Raw genomic sequence first — 25263 nt, 5'->3', positions numbered from 1 at the left:
ATCAGCGACGATGGGATGGGAGGTGAGTGGAGAGTGGGCAGAAGAAAGCACAAGACAGCCGGGGGTAGAGTCGGGCGAGGGAAGGCGCGTGTGGCCCCACGGCAACACGGCAGACCACTGCTCTTTACCGGCAAGGCCGACGCTTCGGCACTCGCTAATGATCACCAAGTGCTCGTCAATAGTGGCCTTCGGCGGTGATTCCGCAGCAAATCGCCGAGATCGACACCAAGGCACACGCGCAAACATAGGCACGCTCTAACGAAGGCACCGCGATCTTGCTGGCGTGCTTGTTTGCCGAAGGGAGGAGGGGGGATCGACACACTGTGATCAGCACCGTCATGTATGCATGCGTGTGTGCTTACATGCTTGTATGAGTACATCGGCAGCGTTCACATTGCACAAAGAAGACAGCCAAAAAGAATACACACACCCAACGCAGATAGGGCACGGCGTCCGCGCTTGGAAGAGGAAACGTGGCGTTGATGAGCGGTATGCCCCGCGGCACGACTGGCGCCGTGCTAGGGGGGAGGGGGGGGGCGTGCGTGGGCCGCCCTCGCCATATACATGCACGCACCAACTCACCAACCTTGACGACCGCATGCGATATGCATCTTCCAGGCGCCCGACTCTTTTAGTTTTGTTCGCGACCCCCGTCTACACCAGGTCAAGATACAGTCGCGTTGATGCGCTGAACAGCTAACGCAAAGCAAGCGAGCGCCGTCTCACACCAGACGCAGCGACCGCTCACCACCACCACCAACGGGGTCCACAGAGGGCGACCGAGCGATCGCGTGCAGGTTGTCCCAGACAACCCATGAAGCACTGCCCAGGCGGAGACGACGCGGAGGAGAAGAGCTGCAAAACTCAACGCGTCCGAGGGGGAGAAAAAAAGAGAGAAAAACGGGCTACAAGAGCACCGGCAGTCGGTGCGCAACGGTTGCGCTCTGTCGCAGCTCGTGGTGCGAGGAAAAAGAGACGGGTGGAGAATAGAAAGCAGGCGAGCAACCTCTGGGGCTAGCGAAGCCCCAACGCACACGCACAGACGCATGAAAAAAAAAACCGCGAGCGATGCGGCTGTGTGTGGCTCTACTGCTCCAGCACGATCGACACGCCAGAGAGCACAAAGTTCTGCGCGGCTACTTCGTCCGCGCACGGGAGCACGAAGTCGCAGACGTAGTCCTCCTTTGTGGTGTTCGCGTAGACAGGCACTCGCACCGAGGCCTTGAGCATCGGCGGCGATGCCATCCACGCAGCAAAGGCCTTCTTGATGGGAAAAAACGCCGGCTCATCAGCGGTGGCGATGGACTCTAATAGATCCGCGTCGTCCAGCACAGCACCCTGCAGCATGAGCCCCTCCAGGGCCGTCACTAATGGCGCGTCGGCTGGGGGCGTAGACGTGGTCGCCACCAGCACCAGCGACACTAGCGGCTGCCGGATGGCGTGCGCTGTCTCCTGCCGCAGCGCATTCAGGAAAGTCTTTGCCCGCATGAATTTGGAGAGGTCGAGTGTGGCACTTGTGAAGGTGCCGTTCGCCATCATCTTCTGCCACTCGCCGATGGTGACGGCCTTGCTGACCAGCGCCTGCATCCAGGTGGAAATGCGAGCCGCGCTGGGGAAGTGACCTTCCCAGCTGGCCGGGACGTCACCGAGGATCATCGCGGCAGCCTCCGTGCGACGGTTCTCCGTGAGCAGGGCACCACCGTCGATCACCTTTCGAAGATCGCTCACCGCCACGTTGACCTGAGTCACCAAGCGCAGTGCCGTCAAATGTTCGGCTTCGAGAAAGCGCTCCAGCGGCTTTCGCGCAGCGGCGGGCGTGGAATGGGCCGACGGGCTGGGCGGGGCGGACGGCAGAGGCACGAGTATGTCGGCGTGCCGGGCCGTCAAAGCAGCCCAGGTGTCGAGGACTGGTGTCAGTCGCGCGGCCCAAGCTTCGCGGTCCAACGCCGCCTCACTGTAGGACTCACTGATGCGCTGCAGGTCGCCGGTGAGGGCACGCACTCGCGACAGTTGCACCGCCCGGTCGGCGTTGGGCGGCAGCGAGAAAAGAACGGGGATATCGCTGTCCGGCAGTTTCTTGATGACTTTCATGAACTCGGCGTAATCACCACTTGGAATGCGTGTGTGGTGGAACAGCGGTTCCTGCTGCTTCGTGCCGGCCATGCAGTTGACGCGGAACATCTTGTCAACGTAGGTTGCCATGATGCGCTTGTCGAAGGGCGTCTCCATCTTGCCGCCGTAGATGGCATCGTTGAGGATGCCGCGGATGGAGTACCAGTCAATGTCGCCGCACGCCGACTGATGGAGTACAATGTCGACGGACGCCTTGAGGTCTGCCGCAGTGACTTCGTAGTCCTTCGTCCAGCCCTGCGGTACGTAGGAGCGACGCTCCTGAACAATCGCCTGCAGCGCTGCCGCCGCGAAGAGGAGCTGACGCTGCTTTTCGTCCTTCTCGTTCACAAAGGCGGCGTCCCAGCCACTGTAGGTGCGCAGCAGGTTTTGCTTGATCCCTGGCGGTGGCTCGAATGTGATCTTCAGAGACTGGCCCAGCAGCATCGACGGGAACTCGTCGTGCGCCTCGCTTGTGAGGAAGAGCCGGAACGACGCGTCTGGCTTGAGCACCATCAGCTCCTTCTGCAGCTGCGACACCCACGGAATGACGAGGTGTAGGTTCTTTAAGAAGAGCCAATCGCCCTTCACGGCAGACTCGCGCAGCAGCCGCATTGCCTCGTCCGTCTGTCCGCTGCCCATGGCGAGCTGGTGAAACCGCGTTCGGCCCATCGTTTCACGGGCGATGGACTGCAACTCCTGTGAGGGGTCTGCACCAGCGGATGTGATCACCAGGACAGGGCGGTTCGCGTCGGACTGCTCGACGGCGGAGACAAGGGTGCCGTTCTCGCCAAGGGAGTCGACCTTCAGCAGCGTACACGCCACCGCGTTCATGGCGGCGATGAGGCGGTCGCTGCGAAGCGTCTTCATGAGCAGCAGCCGCTGAAAGTGCGTGAGTGACTTGAGGAAGTCAGGGTACTCCGACTCCGGGGTCGCGGCGCGCATCCATTGCAGCCACACGTCTGCCTCCTGAAAGCGCGCCTTCGAGACCAGGTCGGGGAACAGCGCCGCAAAGGTGCGGAATGTCTGCACGCTGTCCGGCAGTACAAAGGTCGGCACGCGCACCTCCTTCCGCTTTTCCTCCGCGGCAATCGCCTTGTCCATGAAGAAGTCCCACTCGGCCGCGGTGCAGGCGCCGTGGTGAATGTTGCGGCACAGGTGGATGCCGTACACGACGCGGTGCTCCTTGAAGAGCGACTGCGCAATGGCGGACACAGTGATCTGGATGAACGTCTCCTGCAGCGCCGCGATCTTTGTCTCAGGGTCGGTGCGCAGGTCCTTGTGCCGTTTCAGCGCCCGCAGGAAGAGGTCGAGAAAGAGCTGGAAGGAGAACTGATACATGTGCGAGAGCTCCTCCAGACTCTTGGTCAGAAAAAAGACGGAGCTGGCGGTGGTGGCGAAGGGGCGGTAGACGTTCCGCTTTCTATCGAGGTCCTCCTGCACCACTTTCGACTGCTCTAACGCCGTGGTGATGTAGCTCGCTTGTGACTTAATCTGATTCAGCGACTCAATCAGCGTTGTGTCCTCTAGCAGCGACCCTTCCGAGTTGGCAAGGTTCGTCAGCAGCCGCTCCTCCAGCTCTGCCAGCTGCATCTTGAGGCCCTCCTCCTTCTCGAGCATGTCGAGCTTCTCCTTCTCCAGCTGCGGCTGCTCGTGCTGGATCGTGATGCCGAGGAACTGCCCCTCCAGCCCACTCTGCGTGATGGTGAAGCTAATGGGTGTGAGGTAGCTGATGATATCCGGCGGCACATGCAGGTCCGTGCTTCGCGTGACGAGGTACAGCTGGAAGCCATCCGCGTAGTCGACGGTGCGGCGGTCGCCAATCTGAATGACGCGCTTTGTGCCTTCGTTGTGGAACTCCTTGCGGAGAATAGGGTACAGAAACGGCTCCACCCTGTCCACATCCGACACGATAAACCTCTTCCCAAACCGCAGCGCCAGCTCGAGCGCGGAGACGAGGCGGTCCTCGGAGATGCTGCAGACATCCACCACCGCCTTCTGCTTCTTCAGGTTCGCCTGCAGCCACCCCACCGCCTGACCAGAGGGGTCCTTGATGAGCGGCGTGTTCACCTGCTCGTGAATCATGACGGCATTGTCCATGGAGAGCTCGTCGCCCGGTAGGCCCTCGGCCTTGTAGTGCAGCTGAACGCTCTCATCGCGCAGAAATGTGAAGAAGTTGAAGTCGTGCAGCTTCACCCGTTCCTTCCACTCCGACAAGGTGGCGCGGCGCGTGTCTTCTGGGTCCTCGCCGAGGTAGGTGATAACGCCGGCGGCGAGCAGGCAGCGCTTCGGCAAGAAGTACGAGTCCTGCTTGATCGCCTTCATCTGCGCCGTCCAGCGCGTGTGCTCATCCCCTAGCTTCGACAGCAGCTCCTGGGCGTTCTCGAGCAGTTGCTCGGCCTGCTCCAGCTTGTCCTTGAGCCGCTCCGCCTCGACCGTCTTCTCGCCGAACTTGCCCTTGAGCTCCTCCACCTTCTTCTCCACCTTTTTCAGCTTGCCCTCGTACTTGGTCATCTCCTCTTGGCCCTTCTGCAGGTTAGCCTCGTACTCCTTCAGCTCGTCCCGCATCGGCGCCACCGTCTCCAGCACCTTGCTGTACTCGACCACTGCCTTGAGCCACTCTGCCATCGGTGCCGCAGCCTTGGAGGCGCGGGCAATGGTTTCGCGCTTGAAGTACTCGACGTTGGAGGCAATGAATTTCTCCACCTGCGTCCGGGCGGCGGCGCCGACGTTGTCGATGTCGTAGTTGAGAATCTGACCCTTGATGTCACCAGCCAGGACTTTGCGTATGGCAGGCCACGTAGCCGCTTCGGCACCCTTTCCCGCCTCAATCAGCAGCACGACACCTTGCATGACACACTGCACCGCTGCCGGCGGCTTGGCCATGGAGCGCAGCTCCGTCAAGTGGTCGGAGCGGATGGAGCTGACAGCCGACAGGGCGGCGTCCAACACCAGCTGAATGCCGCTCAGCCGGCCCTCGATGACGACCTTGCGCTCCTGAATTGCCGACTGCTCTTTGTCGAGCTCCTTCTGCATCTTGTGGATACTGCGCTTCTGGTTGCCAGCTTCCTCCATTCGCTTCTGGATCTCCTTCAGCGCGTCGTCGGCCTCTTGCTGCTTCACTTCCAGCAGCTGCTTTTTCTCAGTCACATCCGTCGCGATCTTGTCGACGTTCTCCTGCGCCTCGTCGAGCTTTCTGACGCCGCTCTTCAGTCGAGCTAGCCCGTCCGCGACCTGGCGGCTCTTCTCCTGAAACACATGATCGAAAGTCTCGCACAGAACCTTAAAGTGCTGCGGAGCGAACTTTTCTCCGAAGGAGCGGTGCAAGTGCACGAGCTCCGTCGTCAGGCTGAACTCTTTCTTGTCCTCGCGCTGGTCGAGCGCCTTGTAGACGTCAGCGATCATGATGCGCGGTATCACCTTGAGACTGCTGCTGTCCCACGTCCCCATCCAGTACACGTTGCAGCGAGTGAAGAGGGCGGGGTTGGCGCGGCACTGCAGCTCGTAGTTGCGGTTTGTCGGGTCCATGACAACAACGATGTGCAGATAGCGGGCAATGCGGTCGACAAAGAAGTTGTAGGTGCTCATGCCCTCCCCCGCTGCCTCGTCCTTTAGGGGGTTCAGCAACGCGTCCTGCTCCTCCTGGGTGAAGAGTCCGGCGACCTCGCCAGATGAGAGCAGCGAGTTGACCGTCTCAAGGAAGTAGGGATGGAAGAAGTTGAAGTCCTCGAGCAGCAGCACAACGCTCTGCCCCTCCACCCCCGCCTTCGTCATGACACTCTTCAGCTCTGCGGTGAATTGCTTGACGCCGTACTCGCGCGTGATGCCGAGCGTCACAACCTCTGTTCGGTTGTTGTACGCGACGAGACGCACGATCTGCGGCGCGCACACACCGGCGCGCGCCACCAGCATTAGGTTGCCGCGTTCCTGCGACAGCACGCGGTCGACGCGGGCGATCCACGCGCACACCTCCGGGATAAGCTGCACGTTGAGCCCGGCGTTCTCGCGAGAGTAGTTGAGGGCGAACGCTTCCGCGGACGTTTTCACTTCCTCGAGCGTAGTACCCGACAGCCGCTTCTTGCCGACGCGCGTCGCGTCCAGCCATGACACGTAGTAAATGCTCTCCTTCTCTGACGGCGCGTCACGGTGGCCGACAAGCAGCGTCACGTTATCGCGGATGACCTTGGCCAGGCGCATACGCTCCTCGACAGTCACCAGGCGGTCGACAAAGATGCGCCGCGCCTCGTATGCAAGGACGTCAGCGATGTTGGGGGTGTCGTAGTTCAGCAAGTTCAACACCCACAGGGTGATGTCTCGTGGGTTGAAGACATAGTGCGACGCCACGTCCACCGTGCAGCGCGCGGCGACGGTCTCGTAGATGGTGGTGACACCGCGGGCCAAGTCGGCCGCCCCCTTGTTCGGCATGTTCAGCTTCAGCCGTCCACTTTCGAGCATGACCTTGATGAACTCCGAGTACACCTGCTGCAGCGCCTCCTTGGAAGGGTATGAGATGCTCAAGACGGACGTGATCGCTAGGAAGCGCGGCGCGACGGGGTGGCGGCCCATGCTGCCGAGCGGGCTTATGCTTCCCACGATCTGCACCCGCTCGACCGTGACCCACTCGAGTTCCGCGTCGTAGAAACCGTTGTACAGGATAAGCTGCTGGAGAAAGGAGTGCAGCTGGACGCTGCCGTAGCGGTCCGGCTTTGGCAGGTTGAGGTCCTTCAGGAGGAGAATAAGCCGCTCCGCCTCCTTGGGCCGGAGCACCTTGCCTTGGTTCGAGTTAAAGATGGAGCACGCCTGCCTCAGCTTTTGAATAACGTGTATTGCCTCCGTCTGTGCCGAGCAGTTGATGCTCGCGACGCGTGTGCTGGTCGTGCTCATAAACAGATTGTTTAGCAGCATCGTCTTGCCACACCCCTCCGGGCCGACCAAGATGAAGGGACGGTACACGCCCGGGCTCGTCGGCTTCGTCCACGCCCGCATCACATCCAGCGCGCGCTGGCATTCCACCGTCGACACCATCGGATGGCGGTACAGGTCGTCGATGGCGAGGTCCGCCGCCGGCACGAACTCCAGTGAGACGTAGTCCTGCCGATCCTCGTCGTACCGGAAGTCCAGCGGGTTTTTCGCATCCGGGGCCCGCTCCTCGGCTAGGAGGAGGATATCTTTCGCGTACGTGCGCCGCGTCTCATCCGGCAAGTAGGAGCCCAGTCCGTAGAGCAGCGCCAGCACAAACTGTTTCTTCGTCGTGCAGTTCCTCATCTGCACGAGCCCGGACATCACGAGTCCTGTCCGCGTCGTCCCCACGACAAGATCCCCGGAAGAGAGCAGCAAGTCGATCGCCTTGTAGAAGTAGGCGTCGATCCACTGCCGCAGCTGCTGCTGCAACTCCTCTGGTTGCTCTGCCAGCCACGAGGCAACCGTCATCTTCGGGTCCACGTCCTCCTCGGAGAGGTAGATGATGCCCATGCGCGACACCGTGGCCGGCGAAGCAAACTCGAGGCTGTGTGTCTCGAAGAGGAAGTTCACGTTGTCGCCAAACTGTACTCGCACGCCGTTCGGCATCGTCAGTAGCTTGTTATCGTCCAGCACCGAGTTCAGCGACTCCACCCACGCCGGATCGATGTCGCCGTCGCAAACGATCCACGACCGCGCCGACGCCTCCTCCTTCACCACTTTCCTCGCCGCGTCCGTGAGGACACCGTCGAACCACTCGCGAGTGTCAGGGTCCATGTGGCCGAGCAGCTGCTCACGCGGTAAAGCCTTCGGGTTCACGACGTAGAGCGGCACCTTCGTGCCGAGCCGCTGCAGCGCACGGCGCAGCACCTTCATGAGGGTACTCTTGCCGCTCCCGCTTGGTCCGACAAGCACGACACCCATGCGCTGCTGCAGTGCCTCGTACAGTTGGAGAATCTTCTGGATCTGTGCCTCCACCACCTGCAGCCTGAGCTCCTTGATGGACTCCTCGATGGCTGGTCGCAACTTCTGGTAGTCGATTTCCAGCACCGGAATACCAGGAAATATGTCGCTGAGGAGGGTGTTGAAGATTACGGCGTCGTCGAAGGTGAGCTTGGACAGCGTGTTGACTCGAAGCGACTTGATCAGGATCTCACTCTCCTTCTGCAGAATCTGCTCCGCAGACAGTTGAACCTTGCCTGCCACCCGCTCCATCAAGAAGTCGTGGACGAGCGTGCCGCCAAGGCGCAGAACCGCTTTCATGGCGCGCAGTCCCCAGTCGTAGTGCTGTTGGTGGGACAGGAGCTGACTGCACAGCGTGAAGGTCTCGACAACCTTGGTCGCCAGCTGCGTCGCGTTCTCGAACCCCTCACTGTAGAGGATCGTTTCTGTAATGAGCTCGTTATCCGGGGCGCTCATCGAGATAGAGCGGAAGAGCTGCTTCAGGTTATCTGGCAGCTTGCTCCGGCCGCCGTAGCCCTTGCCGGCCGGATTCAGCGTCACGAAGATGCCAGCGTTGGGGTCGACGTTGATGCTCTTGCCAAGCAGCTGGCACTCCTTGTCGCCGTTCTTGAGGGCTTCCTGGATGACCTGGATCATCTGCGAGACCGCTGACAGTTGGTCGACCTTAAGACGGTTGAACTCGTCGAAGCAGCCCCAGGCGCCGCACTTGACGAGGCCCGTGAAAATTCGGCCCATAGACTTGAAGTCGATCCCCTCATCACAGTTGAAGACGAGCACCTGGCGCCCCATTGCGTTACCCAGCGCCTTTACCGACTCCGTCTTGCCAGTGCCCGCGGGGCCGTACGGGTTGCCGCCATAGCCCAGCCGCATGCCCTGTGTAAGGGTGAGGTAGCAGCAGTCCGTCAGCGGCGTGTGCACCAGCTTTGGGGCGTTGCCCTGATATTCGTAGCTGTACCGGAATTCCGCGTCCACCATGCGCAGCACGCACTGCTGAGTGTTGTCTAGGTAGAAGCGGAGCTGCTTCTTCCACAGCCAGTGCGACTCTTTATCAACGCCATTCGCGATGAGCAGCTGCACCACCTCGATGTTGTGAATGAGGTCCATGATGAGCGCCTTCAGCTTGATGCCGACCAGCGCATCGCTGTTGCCGCCAGCGTACGCAGTGAGCTCGCGTAGCCGGGTCTGCAGCTGACTCTTCAGCTTCTGAAGCGCAGCGGCACTGCCGATAGGGTCCCGTATCGCAGTCTCGACCTTGCGCGTGAAGGTGATCATCTCCGCTGTGCACAGCACCTGTGAGGCGTAGGTGCCGATGTCGGCCTTGGCCACACACTGCGCCACGTGCGCCTTGAGCGCCGCCTTCACCCCCGCATCCAGCTGGGAGAGCCACGCCTCTACCTCCTCCGTGACCCGAACCGGCTTCAGCAGCGTCACCACCTCCCCTTCGAGTGACTGGATCTGCAGGATGTTCTCCCTCTGCGCGTCGAACTGGACGCTGTGAATGCCCATGAAAAGCTTCTTGAGGTGCGACTGAATGACGCTGGGGTTCTTGCTCTGCGCGAGGATCTCGAGAAGATCGTCGTCGCTGATGAAGTAGAAACGTGGGAAGCCGTCACGCTTCGACTCCAGGTACTCGTTGAGCGCCTTTTGGCACCGCTCCAGCTGCTCCGAGACGTCGTGCAGCGTGGCCTTAAACTCCGTGTGCTCGGCAAGAGCCATCAGCCGGGTGTCGTTCTCCACCGCCTTCATCACGGTCAGGTAGGCCGAGTCGATGCGGTCGAAGCGCTGCTTCTCGTGCGGCAGGGCGCCACGGCGGAAAATGGGCTCCAGGTACACCCACTTGCGTTGGATTTGATTCATGTGACGGAGGTACTCGTCGAGGGTCGAGAGGCGCTCCTCCCACTTGGTGGCGTCGTTCGAGAAGAGGCCAAAGTACGGTGACTCTTTCATGCTCAGCAGCAGCGCGCGGTTGTCGCTGAGCGCCGACATGGTGTCCTTCCAGTCCGTGATCAGCACAACCCCGGCGCGGTCCTGGTGCGGCGTGAGGGCAAAACGGGCACCCGTGCCCCAGGCCCGTACGTCATCGAGCGCCTCGCGGATTTGTGCCTCGCCCTGCGCGCGGCTGTGCAGCTTCTTGATAGGGCCCTCGTTCTTAAGGATGTCCTCGTAGCGGTCAAGGATCTGGCCAAACTTCACTGTGTCCTGCGTGAGGCTGCGAAGTTTGAGCAGCTGGAACAACTCTGTCCAGTGGGCAGAGGTAAAGCCCTCTCCGCGGACGTACTTGAGCAGGGGCACGCAGCGCGACCAGTTGTCCAGTATCGTGCGGATGTGCACCGTGACCGAATTCGCCGGAATCTCTTTCAGCTGTCCCTGCCACAGTTTCACGAAGTCCTCGAAACGGTAGACCTTGGCGCAGAAGCTGATCCACGGCTCCTTGCACAGCTCCTGCACCTGCAGCTGGAAGTCGCCCAGCATGCTCCACATTTTGAGGTAGTCCTCTATGTCGGCCTCCGCGTCCTCGATCGGCTGCAGGTCCGGCTCGTCAAGATGAAAGTACTCACACTGCTTCTTGCACTCCTCCCCGCGCTCCTTGAGTGCTTGCAGCTCTTCCTTCTTCTTCATCACGAACGCCAGCGGCTTGTGCGCCGTCAGTTCCTTCGGCTTGAGCTCGTGCCAGCGCGTCGTGAAGCGGACGGAGTCCCTCTCCCACTCCCTGACCGAGCTCGAGACGTTCTCCTGTATGCGATTCAGCTGCTCATCGACCTCCTTTTCGTGCGAGTCGAGGCGCTTCATGAAATTCGTCCAGCGATCCTTTGTCTTGGTGAAGTCGAGCCCCGGAGTGCCGGTCATGTTCTGCAGCAGTACGTTTTTGTTGTAGAAGTGGTAGAACTCCACCTCCATGGCAGGGCGCTGCTCCATGAGCTCGCCGTAGAGCAGGTTGGCCTGACCGATCTCGCCCAGCTTCGTCATCTTGCTGTCTAGACACTTGGCCGCTTTTGCAAGGTAGTCATTGATGGAATTCAGGTGCTTCTCGGCGCTCTGCTTAAGCGTCACCTTGAGGGCGTCCGTGAGACGGACAAGGTGAACCTCGACGGCGCCTTTGATGGCCGCCGTGCACAGCGTGATGCAGCCGCAGCGGATGAACAGGTCCTCGCTGTTGATGTCCTTGCTCTTCTGCTTGAGCAGTCGCACACTCTGCTCCCAGTGCTGCACCTCGGTGAGCGACTTCCCGACGATCTCCTCGAGACTCGGGTTGCCGTCGAGGCCGCAGCGGCCAATGACGAGGTACGGCGAGAACCGCTTGAGCTCGTGCATCACGCGCTTGAAGAGCTGACCTGCAGACTGCAGCACCACGTAGATGCCGTGCGCGTTGCGCGACGGCATCTCGTGAAACACGCCCTCCTTGCCGCACCCTTGGAAGCGGCGCGGAAAGGTGATAAAGTCGCTGATGCGCTGGTAGTACTGCAGCCGGAGTACCTCCAGGGGAGGGCGCAGAGCCGCCTGTCCACTTTCGGCGTGGTAGACGATGTCGGCCTTGATCTCCTCGACAGCCTCGTTGAGGGACTCGAGACCCAGCTGATACTGCGCCTCCATCGCCTTGTAGAGCTGCATATCCCAGAAATGCCGCCACGACTCCGTGTTTTGAAAGCCCGAGGTCTCTATCTTCTCTCGAATCTGCCGCGCTTTGCTGAGCCAGCGATCACGGGAGCGGAGCAGGCTGATGTCGAGGAGCTCCACCACCATCCCTTCAATCTCGTGGTGCGTCTTGTGCAGACGGCGGTTGAACTCCGTCAGGGACTGAGCAGCGCTCTGCAGCCGCTCAATGAAGCGCGCAGCCTCTTTCTTGCTGCGCCACGTGAGCTTCTTTTCGCCGCTGGCCGTGATAATTTTCTCGAAGCTGACGGCAGGCTCCAGCAGCATGGCGCGCGTGCAAGGGATGATGTCCGCGGCCATGGAGTTGTACGTGTTAGCGACCTGCTTCAGGGCGACGCCCATCGGCAGAAACTGCGCCCCTTGCTGCGCCAGACGAGCGATGGTGCGGGGAATGTGGAAGCCGATGGCGCCGAGCACTCGCACCTCCTTCAGGAGCTGCACCAGCCGCTCCGCGTAGTTGACATCCACCCGCCCCTTCGCGTCAATTTCCATCAAAGGGGCGTCCGCGTCCAGTGTCAGCGCGTCGCTCTTGTCCTCCACATCCGCCACCCAGTTTCGGTAGCATTCCTGCTCATAGTCGTGCAGCTCGTCCAGCAGCTGATTCGCTGACGCCACGAACGCGCTCGCCGTCGGCAGGTCGACGAGGATGGAGGTGCACATCGCGATGTTCTCCTCCACACGCCCACGCAGCTGGCGGAGCCAGATTATGTTGTTCACGACACCAGGGAAAAAGCGTCCCGCCTGGCAGCGGCGGTCCTCCTCCTCGAGCACGAGCTCGTCCTCGGTGCTCTCGGCACGACGCGTGTACTCTAGTCGAATCGCGTCCAATCGATCGTTCAGCTTGGCTAGCAGCCCATCTCGCTCCGTCACCAGCTCCCTCGAGATGATAGGGCGCTTCATGAGGTGGCAGTAGCCAGAGAACTCGTGCAAGATAGCCTGCGGCGCAAGTCCGGCGCGGGTGGCAAACAAGTCACGCAGAACACCGGCGCATCGTTGCTCGATCGGCTCGAGGCGGCGGTAGTAGGCGGCCAGGGCGCCGCCCCACTCACTCTGAGCCCCGCTCGAGGGATCCATCACATCTACATCGTCGAAAACGTCCCAGAGTGCGTCCGTCTTCAGGGCACGGAAGTCGCTGGCGCCAAGCAGCTCGCGAATCTCTTCGATAATGCCACGCAACGCGAGGGTCGTGCGCAGGCGATCCCGAACGCACACGAGGGCCGCATCTTCGTATCGGTCCCTCCACACGGCTCCCCAGTCGATCGTGGTCAGCCTCGCGCACGTGTTCAGCCATTCCTCGCAGCACACGTGTGCCTCCTCGAGCACCTTCTTTTCGCCGCGAAACAGCCCGCCGGCGGCCGCTGCCTTGGTGCCGAAGTACTCGCAAATGTCAGTGCCGACGGACCTCATCAGAAACACCGCGACCGAGCGTGCGTGGTCGTCCTGCGCGCTGTCGTTCCAGTACTCGGAAATGGCCATCTGCACCTCCTCCAGCATCTCGAGGAGCTGAGGCGGCTGCAGCGTGTCGCGGCTTGCCCACTTTCGCGGCAGCACCTCTGCTGTGAAGGAGGTGCTGCACATGCACGCCATCACTGCATCGATGGCGGTGGTGAAAAGGCGCAGCTGAATGCCACGGTCTTTGTCCACCGAGAGCGACAGCACAACATAGCCGCCGACGCTCACGTCGAAGCGCGAGAGTGCCTCGCCCAGAAGGCATGGCGGAAAGTTGTGAATGCACTGTACCGAAAGCTCGGATGAACGTTGGAGGTGGCGTGTGTACGTGGCTTCGGCCACCAGACGTAGAGCGGGGTTGCCCGCTGGCAGATCCTGGAAACGAAATGTGCTCACGCGCACCACCTCCGCAAAGGAGTGCAGGGCAAGTGGGGCGGTGCCGTCCACGATGACCTCTCCATTGGGCAGCTTTGTAGAGCCCCTCTGTGCCCCGCAGGCGGCCTTGACCATCGCGGAGAGTAGTATTTGAGCGACCTCCGCCTCGGATGCGGCGGTCGCCGGCAGCTGCAGCTGGAGGACTGCGCCGATCCTCTCCTCGCTCACAACATCCCCACATATGCGCTTCTTGACGGCTTTGCGGACTGCCGTGACGCAGTCCTTCGTCGCCTGGGAGAGACTCATCTGCGAGCGAGGCACGCAAAGACTGGTCAGCGCCACTGTGCGCGGCGGGTCTTCGTCGAAGATCCACGGTGATGGTTGTGCTGCGGAAGGTCGTGAGGGCACCAAGTGGAAGGGAAGGAGAGATGAAGTGGAGCGGGGGCAGGCAGGGCAGGGCGAGGGGTGCTGCACGGCACGCGTCGCTCTACGTGATCGTCGAACGCACGAAGAAACCGCTTACGACACACGCCCAGGAAGGGAGGGGTTGCACACGTGGACGAGTGAGGGTGGCGTTGCTCCCTTTGCTGCTCGGCGTGCTGTGAAGCGCTGTTTTCCCTTGGTGCTACGATGCGCGCAGTGCAGCGGTCACGTCGGGGGGAGGGGGAGGTGGAGGCGTTCCGACACGAGAAGCCAACAAGAAAAACACACGCAAAACAGAACCACAACAAAACCGTGTACGCAAAAGCGATGCGAAGCGGCACCGGCACGGAGTGGGTGGAAGGAGCAGAAGTCGAGCACCACTGAGGTGGGGCAGTAACGCGTTGGAGGTCCGAGAAGAGACGAGGGAGACGGGAAGAAGAGGAGCATGGAGGTCAGCATGGCTAATTACAGGAACGCGTGGCTACGGTGGAGCCGCTGTGGGGCCGTGTCGCAAACACTCCGCCCGGCTTCCACTCCCTAGTTTCGTGAAGATCCGGGGAGGGGTCGTTGCTCTCATTAGTGCCACGAGACGATGTGTGGATGGGGATGAGAGGAGCAGAGGGGTTTGGCAGCGTCGCACCGATTATTAGGCTTCGACGATTCTGCCCGCCATCTTGTTTGTGTGCACTCCGCAAGCGCGCAGATGTGATTGAGAGTGACGACCACATGTTTCTTTGACTCGCTGATCTGTTGCTCGCTGGCGGCTCCTCTGCACTCCCTAGCGCCACCCGGCGTCACGATCTGTGCGCAGGCGAGGCGACGCGCAGAGGTGGAGGAAAGAGCAGAGCATGTAGCAGTGGTGGTAGGCAGCACGCACGAGCAGGCGCACGCGCAAACACCTCCCCCCCCCCTCCCCTAACAGGAGACGCAGATGGCGTCAGAGCAAAATCGCATCGCACTTCGTCTCATTCCGTTGTTCGGGAGGGGAGTGCGCCGGCGCGGCTCCCTTTCTTACGCCGTATCCCCTGTCGCGGGCAGCGTCTGCGCCAAGACATCAGCGGCCCCGCTGCTCACACCTTCGTCGAGGCTAGCAAAGGTGTCGATGGCAGACAGCAGCGTATGGGCGCCGGATACATAATGAATGCGTTTGCAGTTGGTGACGATAAACTGCGCGGCATCGAACGAATCGGCACCACCGCACGGCAGCAGCCACACCAAGACTGGCAAACCCACAAGACGATCAAGCATTTCATCTACGAAGGCTGACCGTCGCTCGACATCCAGCGCCACCTCCGCAGGGGACGCTTCAAGGAGCGACTCGGCAGCGCAGCCATGAAAGGCCGCCAGGCCGGTGCAGAGGCCGTCGCTGAGCCACACGCGCAAGCGTAGTGTAGGGCAGAGCTGCGCCGCACTGCAGTGCGCACAGGCAGTTGGCTTTCCAGCTGCGATGCTGCCCGCTGTGACGACGCTCTGCTGAGTTCGGCAGCACTCTGTGCACATCCAGTCGCAAAACGGACGCACGACCTCTTGCACACGCGCCAGCACCGGCAGTGTAGGGGAGGCTTCCTGGAGGTCGAGCACCAGCTGCATATCCTTTTTGAGGACTTTCGGACTACCTACAGACATGCCGGCAGTGACGGCGCTCGGTACGGCGTCTGCGCCACCTCCGTCGGGTTCCCATCCTGGTGACGCTGTCGCGCGCGGTGCGTGCTTGGCGCCGCACGTGTGTGGCACGAGCTTCACCGCCATCGTCGACGCCAGACTCGACAGCGTCTTGCGCTGCTGAAAGAGATGCACTGCACACGGATGAAACACCCAGCGCTCGCCCAGTGCCGGCTCCACCGCCTCTGCAACCTCACCCCACAAGGTCACCTCCACGAACGGGCCGCTGCAGCGGCCCGCTGCTGCGCTGTGCTCGGCGATGCTGGCCAGGGTGACCACGGACCGCCACACACGACCGCGTTTGGTGGTGACCTGCGTGTTTCCCTGCACGGCGACCACTATACCCACCACCGAGACGTACCCGCCCACCTGCGCGGTCTCGCTCACCGCGACCACATCGCGCAACTGCTGAGCCACTTCGCCAACAAGCGCGGATGCGTGAAAGGGAAACATTTGCTGAGTTGCGCCCGATGTCAGCTCCTCCTCGATCGATTTTTCCACAAACTGCAGCTCGCTCGGGGCGCCGCTCTCGCCTGTGCCCCATTTCACCATCCCTTGCGCGAGTCGGTAGCAGCCGTGCAACCGCACGCGCTCCACCAGAGCCTCGCCGCCATAGAATGCTGCCATGACGGCGTCGCCGTGCTCGTCTGCAAGGAGACACCGAAAGACAAAGCGGGGGCTGCCTGCACAGACGCTGCGGCGAGGGTCACTGCTGCCGCCGAGGCGGCTGGCATGCGAACTTAAAGGGTACTCGCGACCCTTCCACACCACCCGCGCGGTGACGCACCAGTTGCCCAGTGCTCGCTGAGGGGCGTCCATGAAATCACGTAGTGCAATCGCGTGCAATGGCCGCTGCGACGCCGCGGCAGCGCAGGGAGTATGATCGTCTGCGTTGTGGCGCGGCAGGAGCGAATGAGCCGAGAGTGGAAAGAGCGCCTCGGCGCAGCTAGGCTGTCCAAGGAGGCGGAGCGTGTTGTTCGAGTACTTCACCTCAAGTGGGACAACCACGTTCAAACCGTTCGCTGCTGTTACCAAGGCGTGGGATAGCAACGTAACACAGCAGCCCACCTCTATCTCGAACGCGGCGACAGAGTCCTCCAAGGCGGTGCACGGTGGAACCACGAGCCACGCAACCGACTCCGAGTCCGATACGGCCATGTAAAACCGAGAGGTCCCACGGGACGCAGTTGGGACGCGCGGGTAGCGCTGTATGTCCACCACTTGTAGGGTGGGCTGCGGCCACTGCCGGTGCCACGCCTCCACTTCTTTCGGCGCCAGCGACTGCACCAGCGCCGCTGCACAAAAGCCCCGCGAGAGCGCCTCCATGCGTTCAGGACAACAAAGTCCCCACCCCCTCCCCCGCCTCGAAAGAGAAGGACAACACGACAAGCCCGTCACACGCAACAGGTGAGTGACAAATGTGCCCGAGAGAAGCTGAGCAGCTTCTGCGCGTGTGTCTGTGCGTGCTTGGGAGGAAGGCAGGGGGGGGGGGCTACAGCCTCTTATTCGTCGTGGGCGCCCCTTTGACGATCACGCAGCACGCCACGAGAAACACTAGGCCGAGAGAAGAGATGGGCATGGAAGGGGTAAGGGTGGACGAGGGAGGAGTGCACAGAGTCATAGGAGTAAAGAATGGACGGTTGTGGCGGAGGGGGGGGGGCAAGGCGCGAACCGGAGGTGTGAGGGTGAGCCGAACATACAGCCAGATGACCACACGCGCAGAAACGCGACTAGCCACGTGACGTAGAGAGCATAGACGCCGGCACTGCCACGAACTACAGGAAGAAAGGAACGGAGTATGTACCTCTCCGGTGCACCCGAGGCAATGGCATCACTGTGGGCCGCCCGCATCCACACACGCACCTCTGTCGTGGTCCCTCTTCCTGGCATTCTCCTCTCTTGTTGTTTCCTTTGCCGTTCTGGTCTACGCGTCTAGTGGTGCAGGATTGCCCCAGAACAAGAGGAACAGCGATACCCAAGGAGCAGCACACATACACGCACACAGGGCACAGATGCGCACGTATGCCCACAGACGTCGCCATTGAACGATGGTGCGAGGATGGGCGCGTGTGACATGACGGTGGCCCCAAACCCACCCACGAACCAAATTGGAATGTCGGTACCGGGAGTGAGGGGACGAAGAACGAGGTTCACTCTGCACGCCTCTGTCTCCTTGCTAAGCGCACCACCAATCCGCCCCCCCCCCTCCCGACCTCGCCCCGTGCCGTGCCCAGCTGCGCGTCGGAGTGAGAGGGAGGGAGACAAAAGAGGGTTGCGCAGTTGCCTTGAATTTGTCGCAGTTGGAGCGGTGCGCGGACGTCAGATGAAGCCCTGGAAGAGGTCCTCCCGCTTCAGGACTGTGTCCGGCATGCGGAAACCATTAAGCAGCGTTGGCTTCGGCTTCGTAATGGGAGGGCCGACGGTCGGCACGCTTGGCGCACCTTCGCCCGTCTCCCTGGCGCTGTAGTCTCTAGGTGGAGGGGACGGTGCTGTTAGACCTTGCCTCGGGTGCGACCGGCTCTGCGTTAGTTCGGCCCAGGTGCCGGGGCTCTCCGACGGCGCGCTGGGCAGCTGCTCTGCAATAGGCTTATAGGCCGGCCAACTGCGGCGGCCCTCGAGGTGTGCCGTACCGCTATACTCCAGCGGCCTCCACGAGCACGTAGCACGCCCATTGTGTCCAGCGGAGGTGGGAGGGAAGGAGACTGTGCGAGACATATGCAAGGGGGCTGAGGAGCCGTCGATGAGAGAGGTCTTGAACAGGGAGTCGCTCTGCGCTGCGGCCGGCGATGCCGCACGCCCGCGTAGACGCAGTGGACTAGTGGTCAGGTACGTCTTCCGTGGACTACGCTGGCGAAGCGGACTCCACCGCCACGTAGGGGCGGTGGCTGTGTAGCTCCTGTCCACTGCCAGGCACCGGGGCGCATCGCATGCTGACACGGCAGCTTCCGCGACGTGCACAGGGCGGCTCGCCATTGCGCTCGTCGTCACCGGTGCATTGTACGGCTGCGGTAGGGCGCTGAGTCGACCGGCAGGAGCCGTCGTTCCCCGCACAATGGGTCGGCCGATGTGCTCTACTTCCTTCCTTTCGCGCTCTTCGATACGCCGGAGCACGTGCTGATTAGCCTGCATCCGGAGAAGAGCAGACTTTGTCCACTGCTCTGAGGTGCCCTCCAGCACGGAGATCGTCTCGAGCGCCCGCGTCGACGGCTGCGTCATCTCTGTTTCCAGGTGAGCCTTGCGCGTTGGCAACAGCAGACGCCGCGCCCTTGCCGACGGCGGCGGGCTCGGTGCGCGGCGCTGGTACTCTTTCACCCTGCTCTTGACAGTGTAAAAGTGCACATCAGCCGGGTTGAGATGCCCGCTAGTGTAGTAGTGTAGTCGAAGGAGCTCCTTGTTGCGACAGTCTTTGTCCAGCTCACGGCGGTACTCCTCCAGCGTTTGAGGAGCGCGGTTGGAGTCGACGGCCTCGCCCTTCTGCTGCTCTCTCGGCGGGGCCGCACAGCCGGAAGAGTGGCTCGTATTAGCCGTCGCCGTCGTTCGTGATGCGGCCGCTTGCAGGCGCCGAGCCCGCTCCTGCCGCATGACCTCCTCCAAGGCCAGCCGGCGCTCTCGCACACTCTTCGCTTCTTCCTGCAAGGCGACGTTGTCGGACGACACCCGATGCACCTCGGGTGCCCGGGATCGGATCGCACAAGCGGCAGCACCGCGAGATGCCATTGCCTGCGATTACTGTCAGCTACCCCTTTCTTGGAATGAGCGCGGAACGCGGACGTTTGCGCGCTCGTCGCAGACCTTGCCTGTCCGTGACAATTCGATCGCTGACGGAATTTCACATGTCATGCGCGGGCACGCAAGGCGAGCTGAGCGGCCCGTGTGGCAGGATAGAGAAGAAGAGGTGACAACGCAAGCCGGGGAAAAGGAGAGCGAGCAAACGAGTTAGCCGAAAAGGTGTGCAGGAGGAGGAACGGTGGTCGTGGTGGTGATGACACAGGCGACTGGCCTGCGGCCAAGTACGGCGGAGCGGAGTCTGCCGCTCAAGGAGGACAGGGGCTGGAAATAGGCCAGGCTGGTGACACAGCAAAGGCAGGAGAACGGCGTGAGCGAGCCATCTAGGGTCCTCAGTAATGCAGCGGCACAGCGCGGTGGACAAGGAGGCGCATCCTTTTCGTCCTGCAAGTCGACAGGGCTCGTGGTGGTATCCGCGGTGGCGTTTTGACTGCCCGCTGGCCATACGCCGGTATGCGGCGCCCCATGCGCCCTCAACATGTGGTTGTCATATCGTTGCTGCCTTTCACACACGTCCGCACACAGCAATATCAGAGCGCTTAACCTACACACAGACAAAACCCGACGTGTTAAAAAAAAAAGATCGCCACTGCACTCCGACTCACACACAGACTCACGCACACGAGCACCTACATATATACACGTACATGCAAACACCCGTTGTCGTCGGAGAGAAGTATGCACACTACCATCTCAAACGCCACCTCCCATAATGGCATACACAGATATACACACCCCCACACACACACATACACACACACACACACACAACCACACCCTCGGTAGAGACTGCAAGAGGAAGCGCGGGAAGGTGAGCTGACAAGAGCAGCAGCCGCGCATCATCTACTCCATTTTCTTTGGTCAAACGTTTTCGGCGCGCGTGTGTGTGTAAGCGGGGGGGGGTGGAGGGGCGGTTGCAGCCGCCATTCAGAAGGAGTTTAAAGCAAAAATAAGCGAACAAACAAAGGGCACATCGAGACACCATCCGAGACAGACAGAGGGGCCCGGGCGTGGACAACTGCGGCACGAGCACGAACGTTGCACACGCTACAGCTCAGAAAAACAGAACAACAACGACAACAAAAACGAAACAACAACTCTCTGTGCCTTGTTCGCGCCGCAACACCACTTCCGTGCTTAGCCGCGCGCGAATCGAAAACGCGCCTACTGCCACGCCGAATTGAGGGCCTTGCGATTAACAAAGTAGCGCGCCATCACGGACAGCGCAGCAAAGCCGCACACGAGTGTGATAAGCAGCGGCTTGTTGAAGTCACTATTGAGCAGATCGAACGGCTTGCCGGACGACGAGCGCACGTAAAAGAGGTCGAGGCCCGACACCACCACGTGACAAGAGCTCTCCAGCAGCGTCGGTTCCGTCGTGATCTTGCGCGGAAAGGCAACGCGGTACTTGTGCGACGCGAACAAGAAGCTGGGGAGCAGAAGGTGCGACATTTGGCGGTCCTTCGCACCTGGCAGGGGCATCTGGTTACCGGCGAGTAGGTGTCGCAGCTCCACCACCACCACACGGCCCGTCGCGTACGCCAGCACAAGGCTTTTTCGGGCGATGGCGTTGTAGGAGGTGGTGACGCCCATATCAGCGAGCGGGCCGCCAAAGGAGCCGAGAGTCGACACCACCACGATCGGCGGGCGCGTTGCACGGGAGCTGAACTCGCGCTTCGTGTTGACGAAGAAGGAGGCGATAATCTGCGGAATCGTGGCGCCGGCTGTCTTGGACACCACCGGGCTGTTCTCATCCTCAAACAGCTCCCACACGCCGAAGCAGTAGCGCATTTTCTTGGCGTCGAGATAGTAGTAGACAATGGCGTGCTCCACAATAACCATCTTCACGTCCCCCTCCACGTTCGCATGACGTGTCGTCGCCAAGATGCTGCCCGTCACCACATCGATCGCGGTGATCACCAGCGACGGCAGCTCCTCCTCGGACGGCTCATAATGCGCCACGGCGATGACGTTGCGCATTGGGTAGGTGCGGCGCACCTCCTCAACCATCTCCCTGCCCGAGATGTTCGGGTACACGCGCAAGTTGTTCACAACATCTGTCCGGCGCGGCTCACTGCCGGCGGCGTGCGCCACAATGGCCGAGGGCATCTGCACCACCCACGTAGGGCGCGCACCCGCCGCCGCGCTGACGCTGTATCCCTCGATTGTGCCGGACTCGGCGTGGCTGGCATATGTGTAGAAGACACCGTGCGAAAGCGAGCCCCTGACAGAGAGGTCAGCCGCCACCTCCAGCTCGGGGGTTGAAAGAACGGCGTTCTCGCAGGTCGTCACACTAGTGACCATGCGCTCCGCCAGGTCGATCAAGATGTGGCCACTCGTCGCGCCGGACTCCGCGTGCACCACGGCGGTGCGGCCGTCGTCTCGCACGGCCAGCTCCCTCACCTGCACCTTGGCCATCGATGGGGCCTTCATGGCCGCCGCCAGCTCCTGCGAAAAGTCCTTGATGTAGTCCACCTGCGCACCCATGCCCGCGATGGGAATCGAGTAGAGCGTGCCGAAGCGGGAGACCAGCAAGATGTTCTTGTTGAAATGGAAGTGGTCCAGCGCCTCCATCGGCTCCACAATCGCGGCGGCAGCCACGTTCGCGAGCGCCTCAAAGCGGCGCCACACGAGGCCCTCCGCCGCGCTCACGAGAAGAAGGTTGTGCGCGCCGGTCTTGATCAGCACGATAACGTCGCCGTCGTCCTTCTCGAATGCCAGGAGAGGGTAGGCGGTGATGCTGCTGCAGATGTTAGGAATCGTCACGACCGAGTTCGGGTACGTGATGCGCAGCATGTCCACCTGCGTCTCCACACGGACGACGCCAGTGGGCTCGCCGGTGTGCGCGTTCCTCACGACGGCGATGCCACAGTCAGAGCACGCCACCTCACTTGCGGCGCCGTTAGTAGGAAAAGAGCGGACGGTGGCCGCGTCGCGGGTGGTGAAGTGACCGTCAGCGGCGATGCTCGTGGCCATGCCGGCCACGCTGCGCTCTTTGGCGAGGTTGTCAAGGCGGAGAACGTCGGCAGAGTCGCTTCCGTGGTTCACGAGAAGCACGGAGCCGGCGACGTACATCTTGGACACCTCACCAGACGCGCTTGCATACGCGGCGACCGGGATGGATTGCTCTTCCGAGGCCGTCGAAAACTCGAAGCGCTTCAGCGTGGCGCCGTCGTAGGTGACCACGACAGCCTTCCCGCTGACCACCGAGCACGCGGCCGCCTGTAGAGTCGTGGTTACTGTCTGAAGTGCGTACGTCACCTCGATGGATCCCGTTGTAGGGCTCATCAAGGTAGCCACACCGGCATTGTTCACTGTCAGCACCGCCTGCGGGCCAGCAGCGACGCACAAAGGCGTCGCAGAGGATATCTGACGCCACGTCAGGTTCAAGCCACCATAGGCGCCGACGGCGATCGCAGCCACGGCGCCGTCCTCGGAAGCGACGTAGAGCAGTTGTGGATTTGTCGCCACCTGCGCGGCACTATCCTGCACGTTCCCGACGAGATGCATTATCCAGTCACGCAGACCTTGCTCATCCTCGTGGATAGCGGCCACTGGCAGGCATGTCAGCAGCACCGCCGCTACGCAGACAAGCGGTATAGCGCGAAGCATTTCTGCTGGGGCGTGGGCTGAGAGAGACAGGAACGCGTGGGGGTGGACTGCTTTAGAGAAGAGCTCAAGCACGACGCAAATCGAGATGAACGCTGCACCGTCTGTTTTACTTTCCCGTGCGAGGGTGTCTCACTTGCGTCTTCGTCCTCGCGTTTGCCTAACAGACCCGCCACGCGTGCAGAGGAAGGGCTGCGGAACCGCCACACCGCCACAACCTTGACGAGAGAGGCAGACGTATTGGCAATCACCTGCTTCCTTTGCTGGCTGTGTGCGTGTGTACCACGTGCACTTGCCAACTTTTCGCTTTTCCTCCGTTTTCTGGGCGCCGTTTTCTGAGCGTGCTTGTGTGCGCGAGTGTACGTCAGAGAAGAAACGTCTACTACGTGGTGCAAGCACTCTCGCGTGTGCGTGTAGGACAAAACGACAAGAAAAGCGCGTACAAAGTCGGCGGATGAAAAGGCGGTAGTGGAGAATGGCGTGGAGGGCGAGGACGACCCGCTGGCGGTTCGGCGAAAGCATCAAAGCCAATGACGCGGGAGAGACAAAAGACGACAACAGGCCGCTGTTGCTGCTGAACCTATCATGGGGGAAACCATCACTTGCTCGTGTGTCCGCGTCGTTTTGTATTGTTTTCGTTCGGTTGTTGTACGTTACTTTAGCAACACATACGCCACTGAAAGTACACGGCGACGGCAGAGTGACACAAGAGTCGCACAGGGTCATCACCACGCCCACCCTAGCCGGAGTCCAGCTCCAGCACTTACCCGCCCCTTCAGACACACATACAACCTCGTAGGCTCTCTGTTTCTCTCTCCCTGTATATGCCTCCGGCTTGCGCCACCACCCAAGAACGAATACTCAAACGGCATACGCATTCACGATTTTGCATGCTGGCCGAAAGTTACGCGTTGCACAGATTCTCTTTCTCTCGCGCGCGCGTGCATACGAGTGCACCATCTCTCCTGCATCACTGCACACGGCACTTCATCGCTCCATGTTCGCCTCGTTGATCTCGCCAAGCATGCCGCAAGACTGAAGAAACAGCGGAACAAGACGCACTTCGGGAGACGTCAGCGTCTCCCCCTGCGTGTCGAGCTTGACAAACTTCACCGCAGGGAAGCGTTCGCGCACTCGGGCCTCCTCTTCCGGAGAGATGGCGCCATCTTTGCCGCACAGGTACACGACCGTGGGCTTCGTGAACGTGCTGCCCGCCGGTGAATTAAGCACAAACGGCTCGGTGTACTGAAGTAGATCATTACTGAATCGGAACCGGGCCAGGCCACGTCGCACCTCCACGGCGGCGAGAAGGGCAGCCCGTTCTGCCGGATCGGGTATTCGATCCCGCAGGTAGCTATTTAGCTCTGCCAGCGCTGTGGCGTTGGCTGGCGCGCGTCGCAGAAGCTCACCGACCGGGTAAGAGGAAGGCAGGCACCGCTGCAGCTGCGCTATCTCCCTCACGAAGAGGGTGAGGGAGGAGAAGGCGTCGGGCGCATGCAGGGCGGCACAGGAGGCAACGAGAGAACCAAAACCAAGACCTAGCAGCCCTGCTTCAGAGCGGAGAATGTCTTCCTGCATCTTAATGATGTCCGCAGCGCAGGCGAGCAGATAGGCGGAATCGGATGTCATCGGGGCCGCCTCAGAGAAGTTGTGACCGCGGAGGTCGGCGCAGTACACCTCTAGCGGCTCTGTCGGCGTTAGCCGCGACAGCGGGAGATCTGCGATGGACTCGTTTAGCAACTGCTGCAACGATGCGCAGCTGCCGAGGTAATCGTGAACGGCAATAAACTTTGCCGGTGGGCGCGTGTCCATGTGCCAGCGAAACGAGGCGAGCGCATATGAAAGAGCGGCAGGGGGCTCGGCTATCTTTGCTGATGTCCGTGCTGCCACCGACTTGCCGAAAACAGTGCTGAGAAACCTGCTCATGCCGCCTCTCGTGTACGTGAATGGGCGCGTAGCCGGGCCGACGGCTTCGAATCAGCAGCGTGACCGTCTCCTGCTGCTGTGTGAAGCAACGTGGCAAGCAAAGAATGAGAGAGAGAGAGCACATGAAAAGTGAAGGTGGTGGCGAAAGACAAACCGCACAGGGCGCACATCGGGAGGTGCGGTGGCGCCTGCATTCTCTCCCCGACAGCATAGAAACTTGCAGTGCAGTCCGCTGCCGCAATGGCCATGCGCGCGCGCAGAAGGACGGGATGAATGCAATGACCTCCACCAATACTCCTTTGGGCCTCAGCGACGGGGCACCAGACACCCGTCGTCGGGCAGAGCTTAAGC

General features: G+C 61.2%; 5 protein-coding genes across 5 annotated transcripts; all 5 read right to left on the bottom strand.

The window, feature by feature from the left end:
* Positions 1-1086: 1086 nt before the first annotated feature.
* On the bottom strand, positions 1087-13812 carry LDBPK_343990 (dynein heavy chain, putative; the record flags this gene model as incomplete). The annotated part of the gene is made up of 1 exon (XM_003864510.1): positions 1087-13812. One exon carries the CDS (start codon positions 13810-13812, stop codon positions 1087-1089), a length of 12726 nt encoding a protein of 4241 aa, XP_003864558.1.
* Positions 13813-14940: 1128 nt separating this feature from the next.
* LDBPK_343980 (hypothetical protein, conserved) lies at positions 14941-16917 on the bottom strand (the record flags this gene model as incomplete). The annotated part of the gene is made up of 1 exon (XM_003864509.1): positions 14941-16917. The coding sequence occupies one exon, from the start codon at positions 16915-16917 to the stop codon at positions 14941-14943; it is 1977 nt and encodes a 658-aa protein (XP_003864557.1).
* Positions 16918-17910: 993 nt separating this feature from the next.
* Positions 17911-19308, bottom strand: LDBPK_343970 (hypothetical protein, conserved; the record flags this gene model as incomplete). The annotated part of the gene is made up of 1 exon (XM_003864508.1): positions 17911-19308. The coding sequence occupies one exon, from the start codon at positions 19306-19308 to the stop codon at positions 17911-17913; it is 1398 nt and encodes a 465-aa protein (XP_003864556.1).
* A 1233-nt stretch (positions 19309-20541) lies between these two features.
* On the bottom strand, positions 20542-22989 carry LDBPK_343960 (hypothetical protein, conserved; the record flags this gene model as incomplete). Its single annotated transcript, XM_003864507.1, has 1 exon — positions 20542-22989. The coding sequence occupies one exon, from the start codon at positions 22987-22989 to the stop codon at positions 20542-20544; it is 2448 nt and encodes an 815-aa protein (XP_003864555.1).
* A 984-nt stretch (positions 22990-23973) lies between these two features.
* LDBPK_343950 (hypothetical protein, conserved) lies at positions 23974-24798 on the bottom strand (the record flags this gene model as incomplete). Its single annotated transcript, XM_003864506.1, has 1 exon — positions 23974-24798. One exon carries the CDS (start codon positions 24796-24798, stop codon positions 23974-23976), a length of 825 nt encoding a protein of 274 aa, XP_003864554.1.
* Positions 24799-25263: the final 465 nt, after the last annotated feature.

Source organism: Leishmania donovani, chromosome 34 (genome assembly GCF_000227135.1).
Source record: "Leishmania donovani BPK282A1 complete genome, chromosome 34".
In the NCBI taxonomy this organism is placed as follows: domain Eukaryota; phylum Euglenozoa; class Kinetoplastea; order Trypanosomatida; family Trypanosomatidae; genus Leishmania; species Leishmania donovani.
Note: the sequence above shows the minus strand (reverse complement) of the source record. Positions and strands in the feature narration are given on the sequence as shown.